This window comes from Megalobrama amblycephala, linkage group LG22, assembly GCF_018812025.1.
Source record: "Megalobrama amblycephala isolate DHTTF-2021 linkage group LG22, ASM1881202v1, whole genome shotgun sequence".
NCBI lineage: Eukaryota > Metazoa > Chordata > Actinopteri > Cypriniformes > Xenocyprididae > Megalobrama > Megalobrama amblycephala.
The window spans coordinates 23046340-23061038 of NC_063065.1; the positions used below are offsets into that span (position 1 = coordinate 23046340).

Below are 14699 nucleotides of genomic sequence, written 5' to 3' on the forward strand. Positions count from 1 at the left end.
TTTTGTTTGGATGATTCTAGAGACCCTCATGATTATATATATATATATATATATATATATATATATATATATATATATATATATATATATATATATATATATATATATATATGTGTGTGTGTCAACAAAAAAATTCTTAATATTAACATGAAAATTACTTTACTTTGGGAGGGTTTGCCTTCAATATGCTTCCTGGAAGTAGGGGTTGGAAATTGACAGCCTCCTGTCACAGGAAGGAAGTGAAAACCTTTTTTTTGTTCTTGAAATCCTTTATTTGGATGTTTTCTTGCATGCCATTGAGACATAAAACATGGAAAACATCTAGAAAAATACTTACAAAAGAAAAATAACAACCATACACTGCGGCAACTATAGTTGCCGGTGGGCTAAAATGGGCTAATAAAGCATACTATACAAAAAAAATTGGTTTGTATAGTAATATACACTCACCTAAAGGATTATTAGGAACACCTGTTCAATTTCTCATTAATGCAATTATCTAATCAACCAATCACATGGCAGTTGCTTCAATGCATTTAGGGGTGAGGTCCTGGTCAAGACAATCTCCTGAACTCCAAACTGAATTTCAGAATGGAAATGAAACAATGAAACAATTTTGAGCGTGGCATGGTTGTTGGTGCCAGACGGGCCGGTCTGAGTATTTCACAATCTGCTCAGTTACTGGGATTTTCATGCACAACCATTTCTAGGGTTTACAAAGAATGGTGTGAAAAGGGAAAAACATCCAGTATGCGGCAGTCCTGTGTGCGAAAATGCCTTGTTGATGCTAGAGGTCAGAGGAGAATGGGCCGACTGATTCAAGCTGATAGAAGAGCAACTTTGACTGAAATAACCACTCGTTACAACCAAGGTATGCAGCAAAGCATTTGTGAAGCCACAACACGCACAACCTTGAGGCGGATGGGCTACAACAGCAGAAGACCCACCGGGTACCACTCATCTCCACTACAAATAGGAAAAAGAGGCTACAATTTGTAAGAGCTCACCAAAATTGGACAGTTGAAGACTGGAAAAATGTTGCCTGGTCTGATGAGTCTCGATTTCTGTTGAGACATTCAGATGGTAGAGTCAGAATTTGGCGTAAACAGAATGAGAACATGGATCCATCATGCCTTGTTACCACTGTGCAGGCTGCTGGTGGTGGTGTAATGGTGTTTTCTTGGCACACTTTAGGCACCTTAGTGCCAATTGGGCATCGTTTAAATGCCACGGCCTACCTGAGCATTGTTTCTGACCATGTCCATCCCTTTATGACCACCATGTACCCATCCTCTGATGGCTACTTCCAGCAGGATAATGCACCATGTCACAAAGCTCGAATCATTTCAAATTGGTTTCTTGAACATGACAATGAGTTCACTGTACTAAAATGGCCCCCACAGTCACCAGATCTCAACCCAATAGAGCATCTTTGGGATGTGGTGGAACGAGAGCTTCGTGCCCTGGATGTGCATCCCACAAATCTCCATCAACTGCAAGATGCTATCCTATCAATATGGGCCAACATTTCTAAAGAATGCTTTCAGCACCTTGTTGAATCAATGCCACGTAGAATTAAGACAGTTCTGAAGGCAAACACAGAATTAGTATGGTGTTCCTAGTAATCCTTTAGGTGAGTGTATATCACTTATAGGCTACATTAAGTGACATTAAGCATTTTCTTTATAACAGTTTTCTATGGGAGTAAAACACTTAATGTGTAATTAAACGAATTGTGTTCATATTCCGGGCTCATCTGATTCATCTGCTTAAACCTATATGTTGTGAATTATTGTAACTTTTCAAAACCTTCTCCATAGTCACCCCTGCATAAACCAAAGAGTTACGCTTTTGTTGCAGTTTCTTAGAGTTAAAAATAGAGTAGAATAGGTAACTATGGAGAAAGTTTCAAAAAGTTACAATAATTCACAGCATATGGGTTTAAGTTCACAACACAAACATTAGTGTCAAATCGGTAATCAAAACGTACAGCTGACAGAATGTTATAAATTACCTTATCCCAAGCTGTGCCATCCTCCGACGAATTGTTCTCTCGAATACTCCAAATAAATTAGCTATATCTCCAGCAGTGTGTCCCAAAAGGAGGTGTGCCTCGATTACATGTGAAGGTAAAAGGTATGGTGGACGTCCCATGTTTGTCTCCGTGTCTGAGCGCATGTGAAGCTGGCCTGCTGCGTCTTTAAGACCAGCGAGCACTGCTGGATCAAGGTCTACATCCATATCAGCACTGAGCTGAAATAACTGATCGACTACACAATGAAACAGAAGGTAGTCACTTGTTGCATGATCTATATCATTTGCTATTAAGGGCAAACATTAGCAATTGTACTTAAAAAAACCCGCAATATTTAACAGAATGTGCACAGTAGTACAGAAGTAATGATAATGATCCTGTTTAACCAATCCTGCATTGAGAGAGGTTAGAACCGCCTGCCTTATAACCATACTTACACAGAAATACAGAAATAAATAAATGTAGAAATGCAGAAATGCATAAATAAATGTAAAAATAAATGTACAAATACATAAATAAATGTAGAAATACTTAAATGTTGAAAAAAAAAAAATGTAGTATAACACAAAGGGTACAAAAATAGCACAATTAAATATGACACTTTTGACAAAATTATTTATGTATTAATTAATTTATGCATATCTTTATTTATTCATTCATTTCAACATGTAATTATTTATTCATTTACTTATTTATGTTTTTCTGCATTCATTTATTTATTTCAGCAATTATTTATTTATTTATCAACTTATTTATTTATTCATTTATTTACTTATGTATTTATACATTTATTTATTATTTCCACATTATTTATTTATGCATTTCTCGTCCTCCATAAACTAGGCCTAATTAAAAGCTTTGCGATTCAAGTTGTAATTTGTGGCCCTTTGCATTTGCTGTGGTTTAAATATGGCCCTCTTGGCCTCCAAACGTCTCGGTTACGTATGTAACCCTCGTTCCCTGAAGGAGGGAACGGAGACGTACGTCAGTAGTGACCGACGAATTGGGATATCGCTAGAGAGCCCTATCAGCTTCGAGTGAACTAAAACAAGCCAATGGAATTGGCGTGCGATATTTGCATAATGCGCACCGCCTCCGACAGGTGTATATAAATAGGAAGCAGATGCAATCGCACTGGTGTCCGCACAACAGCGAGGGTACAGAAACTGTGGCGACGGGACGTACGTCTCCGTTCCCTCCTTCAGGGAACGAGGGTTACATACGTAACCGAGACGTTCCCTTTCAGTCGGTCACGTTCAACGTACGTCAGTAGTGACCGACGAATTGGGATCCCAAATAAAGCGCCACAGTTACGAAACCCCTTCCAGTGCCCAGTGCAAGCTCTAGCCACCCGTCGCACCAATTGGGACGGTGAAGGGGGCGAGCTTACGCCGAGAGAGTCTACTGCTGTTCCGACATACCCACTAAGTAAACTAGACTACACTGGGGAAGCGAACCCGTAGGGGACGCTGCGGAGGCCACTACCTACCCAATGGGGGAGGAGTTTACGTGGAGAATACACATATGGACTGGCCCGGGGGGCAGTACGCATATGGAGTCCCTGGGATGGCTCCACCTGGGTAGGGGGAGACTCATCTGACAGGTGACAGCAGAGCTGGCTCTGCTAAGGGAAAGATACGGACTCGCCGTAGGGAGTTTTAAACCGTGGACAATTACACATATGGGACCGCTCACGTAGAGGAGTCACGATATATGGAACCCAGCCAACAGACAACGTCAGGGACGGATGTTGGCCTGGCATCAGACACTCCGCAATGTCCGAGCCGAAGGGGGAGGCGGAGGAACTCGACAGGGTTCGCCAAGTGGGGAACACGACTGGAGTCAATAGATGCACGTATCCGGCCCAGGGGCCGGGAATGGCATTGCAAGCCGACACTTAGAGCGGGTTCAACGCGTCTACCGGCTAGTGGAAGCGAGTACACGGGAAGATACCGGCTCTACTACTACTATAGAATCTAGCGAACGTGCTAGGTGTCGCCCAGCCCGCAGCTCTACAGATATCTGTCAGCGAGGCGCCATGAGCCAACGCCCAGGAAGAGGCCACTCCTCTGGTGGAGTGGGCTCTCAACCCAAGCGGACAAGGCACGCCTTGGGAATCGTACGCCAAGGCGATGGCATCCACTATCCAGTGGGCCATCCTCTGCTTGGAGACAGCCTTTCCCTTCTGCTGGCCTCTGTAACAGATGAAGAGCTGATCTGAGGTCCTGAAGCTTCGCGTTCTGTCCACGTACACACGCAGAGCGCGGACGGGACAGAGCAAAGCTAGGGCTGGGTCTGCCTCCTCCGAGGGCAGTGCTTGCAGGTTCACTACCTGATCTCAGAAGGGAGTGGTAGGAACCTTGGGCACATATCCGGGCCGGGGTCTCAGGATGACGTGAGAGTCACCAGGCCCGAATTCTAGGCACGATTCGTTGACCGAAAATGCGTGCAGATCCCCTACCCTCTTAAGCGAAGCCAGTGCAACCAGGAGGACGGTCTAGAGAGACAGTACTTTTAAGACATGAGAGAAAGTGATTGTGGCCGCCAATGAGGATAGGAAACGACCGCCTCCAGAAACGCACAGACAGAATGACGTCTTGAAAAAGACGCAGTGTCTGTCTGTGAAGCTCTTTGAGAAGGGGAAGAGTCAGCTCTCTCGTGCTGAAGCACACAGGGAGTGACGCGATGTGTTCGGGTACACCACTCCCCGAACACACCGGGAGGAACCGGCCCAAATCGCAACATACAACTGCATTTTATATGGGAATTCAGTTGCTGTTAAAACAGCAGTTGAGAGCTTAGCTCAGGCTCCCCGGGAAGCTTGCGCCCTCTCTGTTGTGCCTTAACGCCAACACAAACAGACGCTGAATCTCCAAGGCTGTTTAGTTTCACTCTTGTGAAGTCTGAAGCTGGACACCAACTGTTGGCTCCGAAGCGAAAGACGGAGTGCGACTGCATCTGCTTCCTATTTATATACACCTGTCGGAGGCGGTGCGCATTATGCAAATATCGCACACCAATTCCATTGGCTTGTTTTAGTTCACTCGAAGCTGATAGGGCTCTCTAGCGATATCCCAATTCGTCGGTCACTACTGACGTACGTCGAACGTGACCGACTGAAAGGGAACTTGAGTACCCCTGGTCTAGTAAGTGCGCATGGTTACGTCACATATGTTACCTCCCCCACGGTCATGGCACAGCGATACTATTAAAACTTAATTTTGTGGGGAAAAAAAACTTTGTATTAAAAAGCTTTATATTAATCAGCTTTTTTATTAATGCAATACAGTGAATGACAGCCATCTGTGTCTCTCAGTGGCTTACATTATTGGCAGTTTAGTGTTAAGTGATTAATTTACACCAAAATAAAAGATATCATGTAGGGCTATGCCTTCATCTCCAAAATTATTATTTTTGTCTTACATTTAATAATGAATTCAAATAAGCTCAGTGCCGACTCATTTTCCATCAGTTATTTTTCGTGAATTGGAATGTGTGCAAAGGATTGTGGGTGACTGAAGGACAAAAAGTATACACTTGATGCATTCTTCAAAATTAGCTAAATAAAGGGTGCCAAATGAAGGCTGCTTTCAAAGGATTCTTTCTAATTGAGATGGCCTTCAGAGGCGCTTGATGATGTGGCAGCAAAACATGCAGCCTTACTAGGACACTGCCTTCTGTGTGAGAAGCACACGCAAATTACACACAATATCCCAGAACTCAATCTTTTCCCAAAGATTTAAATACGTCTGGTGGGCCATTGCTTTCAAGCGCTCAACAGACATGTCTGTGATTGGCTACAATGCTCAATAATGCAAAAACACACTATAAATAGAAAATTAAAAATGGTCAATTTAGCATTGCTCTGCTTTATTTTTGCTTGGAGGAGTGAGTTTTTGGTAGTGATTGTGTGAGAGAGAAATAAAAGAACATAAAAATATGAACTGCTAAACGCTGTGTAACATCGGCAGGATTGCAGATTTCTAAGGTTGTTTCATTTTGTTAATAATGTTTTATACTCTAATGTTTGTACTCAGTGTTACTTACTGATCATTTTCTGCTCCAGTTAAGATGATCAGGTTAAACTGATGCATTGCCCGCTCTGAGGTCAACAACACAAAAACTAAAGCTGACCACTGAGATGAGGAGAGTTTCACATTACGTAATCCTCCACGGCTCATACGAGGTTGAGCTTCATTCACTAGTGACAGATCACCCAATTCATTCAGACAGTGAAACAGACTGATGTATTTTTCTGGAGAGGGATTCTCACTGATCTTTTCTTTAATATAGCAAACTGTTTTCTCATTGTTGTGAGATATGTTTCCTGTCTGTGTCTTTAGTTCTTGTAAGAGACTCTGATTAGACTCCACTGACAGACCCAGCAGGAAACGAAGGAAAAGGTCCAGATGTCCATTTTCACTGTCTAAAGCCTCATCCACAGCTCTCTGATGGAGATCAGAGAGTGAAACTTCGCATCCATTAGTTGGTTTGGTAATCTGGTCAAACACATTGATGTTATTGTTTATAAAGGAGAGATGCACATATAAAGCTGCTAGATGTTCCTGGATGCTCAGATGGACAAAGCAGAAGACTTTCCCCTGATACAAGCCCAACTCCTCTCTGAAGATCTGAGTGCACAATCCTGAGTACACTAATGCTTCGGTCACATCAATGCCACACTCTCTCAGGTCTTCCTCATAGAAGATCAGGTTGCCTTTCACAAGCTGCTGATAAGCCAGTTTCCCCAGTTTGACAATCATGTCTTCATCTTTCATTTTCTTCTCATAGTCCTTCTCATGTTTGATGTTGGTCTGAAGGATCAGGAAGTGTGTGTACATCTGAGTGAGAGTCTTGGGAATCTCTCCACTCTCTGCTTCACTCAACATCTTCTTTAGAACAGTGGCTGAGATCCAGCAGAACACTGGGATGTGACACATAATAAAGAGGCTCCTTGATGACTCCAGGTGTGAGATGATCCTTTCGGCCAGATTCTGATCACTGATACTCTTCCTGAAGTATTCCTCCTTCTGTGGCTCATTGAAGCCTCGTACCTCTGTCACTCGATGGACACACCTAGAGGGGACGAGATCAGCTGCTGCTGGTCTGGAGGTGATCCAGATGAGAGCAGAGGGAAGCAGATTCCCAACAATGAGGTTCGTCAGCAGCACGTCCACTGAGGCTGATTCAGTCACATCACACATCCTCACATAGCTCTGAAAATCCAGAGATAGACGACACTCATCCAGACCATCAAAGATGAACAACACTTTATATTCATCACCGGATACTTTAATTTCTTTTGTTTCAGGGAAAAAGACATGAAGAAGATCTGAAAGACTAAGTATTTTGTCCTTCATCAAGTTGAGCTCTCTGAAAGGAAGTGGAAATATGAGCTGGACGTCCTGAATCCCTTTCCCTTCAGCCCAGTCCAGGATGAACTTCTGCACAGAGACTGTTTTTCCAATGCCAGCGACTCCCTTTGTCAGCACAGTTCTGATGGGTTTGTCTTGTCCAGGTAAAGGTCTAAAGATGTCATTGCATTTGATCGGTGTGTCCTCTGTGTCTGCTCTCACAAACTGTGTCTCAATCTGTCTCACCTCATGCTCATTATTGATCTCTCCACTTTCACTCTCTGTGATGTAGAGCTCTGTATAGATCTCATTCAGGAGTGTTGGGCTTACCTGCTTTGATATTCCCTCATACAAACACTCAAACTTCTTTCTCAGATTTAATCTTAATGTGTTGAGGACTTCAGCAAATTTAGATTCATGGCTATAAGATTAAAATAACAGATTATTACACATGTTAGAAGTAAATAGTGAATTACAATTGTTTATTTATTTTTTATTTGTCCATTTATTTATGTATTTATTTTTCTGTATTATGGGACACAGCACATCATTAGATTTCTGAAATGTTTCAACTATTAATAATTTCTTTGAGTGATGTGTGATGTGCACTGCAGCACCTAAAATTAAACAACAACAACAACAAAAGTCCTTAATTTTACCTGAAACCTGGATACATGCTTCCATTAATGTCTTGTGGTTGAATCATAGGCATGTAAACAGTTTTGTTTTTAACTGGACTGGATAGAAGAGTTGACCTTAAATCAGAATGAAGAGGGTAAATAATCAGATACACTGATATTGATGTTATTGTGTCATTAACTGACTAACACACTAACAGTTTTTACAGGGTGTAAATGTATTAACAATACATTACAATGGTAATCATTAATAGACTGCAACTATTAATTAATCAAATTAATCAAATACTATAAGCAGTTTTTTTTTTTAAATTTATTTATTTATTTATTTATTTTTTTAAATGATATACCTGATTGGCCATGTGTCTTCACTCTTAAACTGAAGTTGCCCATACAGAGAAGTCTTCATAGACACAAAGCTGGATTCTGGGTTTGAGCTCTTCTGCTGGACTGAACTGTAAGAGAGAACAGGTTCATTTTAATCCTTTGAATGAATGTTTTCTTACAATATGATCAGAGCCATTATGTGTCTAAGTTAAAACTAAGTAAAGGTAAAAAGAATACAGATTTATAGTCATGCAAAATGTTAATTATTTTAATAGGGTAATTTTTTATAAATTCAGCTATTTATAAAATACAATAGTAACATAGGCCTATGTATATATATATATATATATATATATATATATATATATATATATATATATATACATACATCAGATAGATAGATAGATAGATAGATAGATAGATAGATAAAATGTAAATCAATCAGTAGTTATTGATTTTTTTTTTTAAATAGAACAACGAGACACAAACCTTTACATTCAATCGCGTTTTTGTTCCCATTTATTTTCACACATTGATCACACAGTGCATACAAAGTTTAGTCCCCAAGTTCGCACAACCAGAGAAATACACAATTACCTTTGATTTCGTTAGATATAAAAGAAGCAGGGCCATACACAGGGTTTTACTGAGGTCATTTCCTTGGTGTACATATATGCATTTTAAGACGTTTTAAGGCCAACAAATTGGATAACAATAGCTTTAAAACCATGTCAACAAATACATACATGCACGCAGTTTTGAGGCAGCTTTAATCACATGTTTGGTAATTCCATGACTTAATTTACCTCAGAATAATGATGGCGCATACCCGTAGTTTCTTTAGCACTTTAGTTAAGCTATAATAAAGTAATATGCAGTGCGCACCGGCGCATTTGCGAGAGCAATTCTTGAGTTCACGCTTCGAGCACAGTAACGACTGATTGGAGTTTTACTGACATAGCCTGACAACATCTCATCTGACCGCAGTTCACTGTTGTTCAACTGAAGCTACCTTTTCCGCGCTCATTTGACTTGCGCCTGGCGCTGAGGCGAAGGTGGAATGCGCGTTTGAAAAGTGTCCCGTTTGTTGTGGTCGTAAAGAGACATTTCTTTATAAACGCAGCGTTTTACTTGGCGATGTTTTAAAAATATTTTTATTTTTGGTATTTTTTATGCTCTGTTGGTGGTTTGTGGAGTAGCATCACCTGGGGGGGGATTAGACAAATGCTGAATTAGAGACGGTAAAAGTGAGTGGGTCCAATATCATTGGTTCCGACGCCCATGCCTATGTGGTGCTAAACCAGATCGAGCTACCAAGAAATAAACATGCCGTTGAGGATTACAAAATATTTGCAGTGCCTGGACTCGACAGTAACAAAACAACATGTAAGTAACTGTTAATTCTAATGCCTGATCTGATATTAATGATTCATGTACAGTCAGATGATCTTTGTCTGTGTCAGTAAATCAAACCAGTTACTAAACGTCATCTTGCGTTGTTTCTCTTAGTAGGATGAAAATAATTATTAAATTGTGATTGTGACAGTGATTAAATTATATAAATAAATTTATCAAAGAAAGCCCCCTTTGTAATCATTGGAGAAGCGCGCGCTGAAGCTGTCAATCAAACAGCACGAGTTTATCACTGACTGACTTGCAAAACGTACTCGGTTACTAACGTAACCTCGGTTCCCTGAGATACGGAACGAATACTGCGTATGGGAAAGGTCTCCTTTTTCCCCGTTACTGAAGCCTTTTTCAATAACGCAGTGTAACTGCATCATCATTGGTTCACTCATTGACAAGTTGTTGAACCAATGACAGCACGGCATAGCTGCGTGGCCTATGGCGACAAAGCCCGCGAATATTCCCGCCGAAATGAGCGGGGTAGCTTTATAAGCTAGATTCGACTGAAGCGACGACACTGAAGCCGCAGCCTCGTGGCACGGCATGTAACGCAGTACTCATTCCGTATCTCAGGGAACCGAGGTTACGTTAGTAACCGAGTACATTCCCTTTCGATACTTCACTCGTACTGCGTATGGGGAACGAATTCAACTGTGCCGTGCCACGGCAGGGAACGACTGGACTTATCTTGGACACCGCGAGGGAACCAGAGGACAAGTGAGAAGGACAAGCCATAGAACCCTCGTTACACTACCAAAAGGGGAGTTAACTCCCAGAGTGGCATGAAGCGGAGCTCGATAGAGGCCGCTGGATCATACCGAGAGGACCCGAGCTTGTAAGGTCGGGACGTCCAAATGATAAAATCTGACAAAAGTGGACGGCGAGGACCAGCCAGCCGCCTCACAGATGTCTTTAATCGAAACTCCACTAGACCAGGCCCAAGAGGAAGCCATTCCTCTAGTGAAGTCTCCTATGGGGCAGTTGAGGCCCATAGAGGAGTAACAAAGAGTAATAGCGTCGACTATCTAACGCGCAAGACGTTGCTTTGAGACCGAAGACCCTTTGGTGCGGCCACCAAAGCAGATAAAGAGCTGATCGGATTGCCGGAGAGGCTGTGATCGCTCAACGTAGGTCCTTAATGCCCTGAGGGGGCAGAGCAATTCCAGCTCTCGCTCGTCCGACGAGGGAGGAAGCGCTGAGAGAGAAATGACCTGTGCTCTGAATGGAGTCGAGAGCACCTTAGGGATGTAGCCATGCCTAGGTTTCAAAACGACCTTGGAGTCGTTGGGCCCGAACTCAAGGCATGCAGGGCTCACGGAGAGGGCCTGCAAGTCGCCAACATGCTTAACCGATGCTAGTGCTAGTAGCAGAGCGGTTTTGAGCGTCAGGGGCCTGAGGTCAGCTGAACACAGTGGCTCAAAGGGAGGCCCTTTGAGAACTCTGAGGACCAAAGAGAGGTCCCAGGTGGGAACGCTGAGAGGACGAGGTGGATTCAATCGCCTAGAACCTCTAAAGAAACGCACCACAAGGTTGTTTCGTCCCACTGACTGGCCAGCGATAGGAGTGTGAAACGCTGCAATGGCTGCTACGTAAACTTTGAGCGTTGAAGGGGTGCGACCCAGTTCTAAACGCTCTTGGAGGAAAGACAGTATCGGAGATACATCACACTCCACTGGGTCTATGTTGCGTGCAGAACACCAGCCAACAAAGCCCGACCATTTCTGGGCGTAGAGGCGTCTCAAGGACGGAGCTCTCGCCTGAGAGATGGTATTCAGCATGTCCCCGGGGAGGTTAGCAGGCTCCCATTGAGGGACCAGAGGTGAAGAGCTCAGAGTTCTGGCTGGGGATGCCAAATCGTCCTGTTCGCCTGAGAGAGGAGGTCCCGTCTCAGGGGGATCGGCCACGGAGCTTTCGTGGAAAGCCTGAACAGCTCTGAGGACCAAACTTGGCTCCTCTAGAGCAGGGCCACCAGGAGGACTCTGTGCTTGTCTTCCCTGATTCATCTGATGATCCGCGAGATCAGAGCAATCGGGGGAAAAGCATAAAGGACGGTGCTGGGTCAGACGTGAGCCAGCGCATCGTCCTCCTTCGAGAAATAAATTGGGCAGTGAGAGTTGTCTTCTGAGGTGAAGAGGTCTACCTCTGCCTTCCCGAAGAACTCTCAGATCATGAGAACCGTCTGGGGGTGGAGCATCCACTCGTCTGAGGGGACATTGCTCCAAGATAGCATATCTGCTCCCAAGTTTGTTCTCCCGGGTATGTGAGTCACTCTGAGTGACTGAAACCTTGGTAACGCCCATTCCAGAAGACGCTTCGCCAGAGCGCATAAGTGGCTGGACGAAAGACCGCCCTGGTGATTTATGTATGACACCACTGTCATGCTGTCTGACTGGACTTAAGACGTGGCGTCCCGTCAGATGTGCCTAAAACGCGTGAAGGGCTCGAATCACTGCCAACATGGGCAGTTGATGTGCAGATGGCTTTCTTCGTGAGACCACGAGCTGAAGGCCGGTCTGCCCTTGCAAAGAGCACTCCAACCTGTGTTGGATGCATCTGTTGAGAGCACCATCCTCCTGGACACCGCCTGTAGGGGTACACCTTGACTGAACCATACAGGGTTCATCCAGGGTTTCAGAGCTGTCAAACAGGCCTGATTGACCCCGAGACACAGGCGGCCGTGCCGCCAGGCATGAGGAGAGGCCCGGAACTTCAACCAGTATTGCAGAGGCCGCATCCGAAGAAGGCCGAGCTGCAGAACCGGGAAGGCGGAAGCCATCACCCCTAGCATTCTCTGGAAGTACTTCAGAGGGAGATAGGCTCTGTTCTTGACCGATGCCGCGAGCTGCTGAATGGCCAGAGCGCGCTCTGGCGATACTACAGCCGTCATACGGGCTGAGTCGAAGACTGCACCCAGGAACATTATACGTTGGCTGGGGAGCAGTGAGCTCTTGGCAAAGTTGACCCTGAGACCCAGGCACTCCATGTGGCTGAGTAGCACGGATCTGTGATGCTCCAGCTCGGCTCGTGACTGGGCTAGGATGAGCCAGTCGTCGAGATAATTGAGAACCCGGATTCCCAACTGTCTCAGTTGGGAAAGCGCCGCGTTCATGCACTTGGTAAAATTGCGAGGAGCTAGGGACTGCCCGAATGGAAGGACTGTATATTGGTAAACCACACCCTCAAATGCGAATCTCAAGAATCGCCTGTGATGGGGGGCTATCTGGATGTGAAAGTATGCATCTTTCAGGTCCAGCAAGCAGAATCAGTCCCCGGGGCAAACCTGCGGGAGGATCTGCTTCAGCGTTAACATCTTGTACTTCCGTCTCATGAGGGAAAGGTTCAGGAGTCTGAGGTCTAAGATGAGTCTGAGACCGCCTTCACTCTAGGCAATGAGGAAGTAATGGCTGTAATCGCTCTCTGAGTGGGAGACGGCCCCTTCTCTAACAGAGACATCACTTCGGCTCGGAGGACGTGAGCGTCGTCCGTGTTTACTGAAGTGGGAAGCACCCCGCCAAAACGCTGGGGTCTGCGAGCAAACTGGAGCGAGTAGCCTGAGATATTATCCCCAGAACCCACTTGATACTCCGGGGATGTATACTCCGGTATACTCTGGCTTGCGGGGTGAAACCGGCAAACAACATGCTGAGAAACTCAGCAAACAGATATATGCTTCTTGGAAAAAATATACATCATGAGTCCCACCTCATGTCAGTCAGGGGAGAGCATCAAGATATATTCAGCCGAGCGGTGTCGGAAGTGAGACCGCTCTTCCTCAATGAACATGGCTTGCAGGGCAGAGCCAGCAAGTCACATGAACAGAGGTCCAGCATAATGAGCATGTTAGTTCCACCAAGCACGAGTGAGCATTGAGCTCGCTTTCAGTGAGCGCATACATCCTCATGAACGTGGCTTGCAGGGGCAGGGCCGGCAAACGACACGCAGACAGACTGTAATAAATATGCTACATTGACTGATATACTGAATATATATATATAACATAGGTCTCACCTGAGACGGGTGAGAGTGTTGTTATATTTCTCAAAGAACGCGGTTTGCAGGGCAGAACCAGCAAGCAACACGCTGAGAAATTCAGCAAACTCGGCAGAAATACACTGTATCAACTGAAATATATATATAACATATGTCTCGCCCGGGTCGGGGGAGAACGTCACGTCATATTTCTCAATCGACGCGGCTTGCGGGGCGGAACCGGCGAGCGACGCGTATTGAGATAAGGAAAAATACACTCACACAAATAGAAAATGTATCATGAGTCTCGCCTAAGTCAGGGGAGAGCATCATGTCAAATTCAGCTGAGAGATTCAGATAACTTCTGCAAAAATCTGCTATATAAACTGAATGTATATAACATGGGTGTCACCCAAGAGGGGGGAGAGCGAAATGTTATATTTCTCAATAAACGCGGCTCGCGGGCAGAACCAGCGAGCAACGCGTAGAGAAGACTCAGTGCAAACAGCAGAAATATGCTCCATTAAATTAAGCATATAACATGTTTCTCACCCAAGCTAGGGAAGAAAGGCATGTCATATTTCTGAACTAACGCGGCTCGCGGGGGAGGGACCGGCGAGCGACGCGCATTGAGATAAGGAGAAATACACTCACTCAGATAGAAAATGTATCATGAGTCTCGCCTAAGTCAGGGGAGAGCATCATGTCAAATTCAGCTAAGAGTGAGCTCGCTCTCGTGCTCCTGAGTGAGAGCACGCATCCTCAACGAACGCGGTTTGCGGGGAGGACCTGGCAAATGACGCGTTCGGAGAGACGGCGTTTGAAGCAAACGCCAGCGAAAAAGTAGAAAAATAAGCTCTGTACTCACCTGACGGAAGACGGCAGGGGCTGAGCTGAATGCTCTCAGATGCTGAAGGCGGCACGAGGGCAGCGCGGTGAACAGCTGCTAGAGAGCGAAGATCTGCGGAG

The 14699-nt window shown here is 44.6% G+C and overlaps 1 protein-coding gene across 1 annotated transcript in view; it reads right to left on the reverse strand.

Moving 5' to 3' along the window:
* LOC125258304 overlaps positions 1-14699 on the reverse strand; it is a 725453-nt gene that overhangs the window by 597114 nt on the left and 113640 nt on the right. The window contains 3 exon segments of the mRNA XM_048175205.1: positions 7636-7810; positions 8049-8144; positions 8378-8482. Of these exon segments, the coding sequence (XP_048031162.1) occupies positions 7636-7810; positions 8049-8144; positions 8378-8482 (376 nt within the window).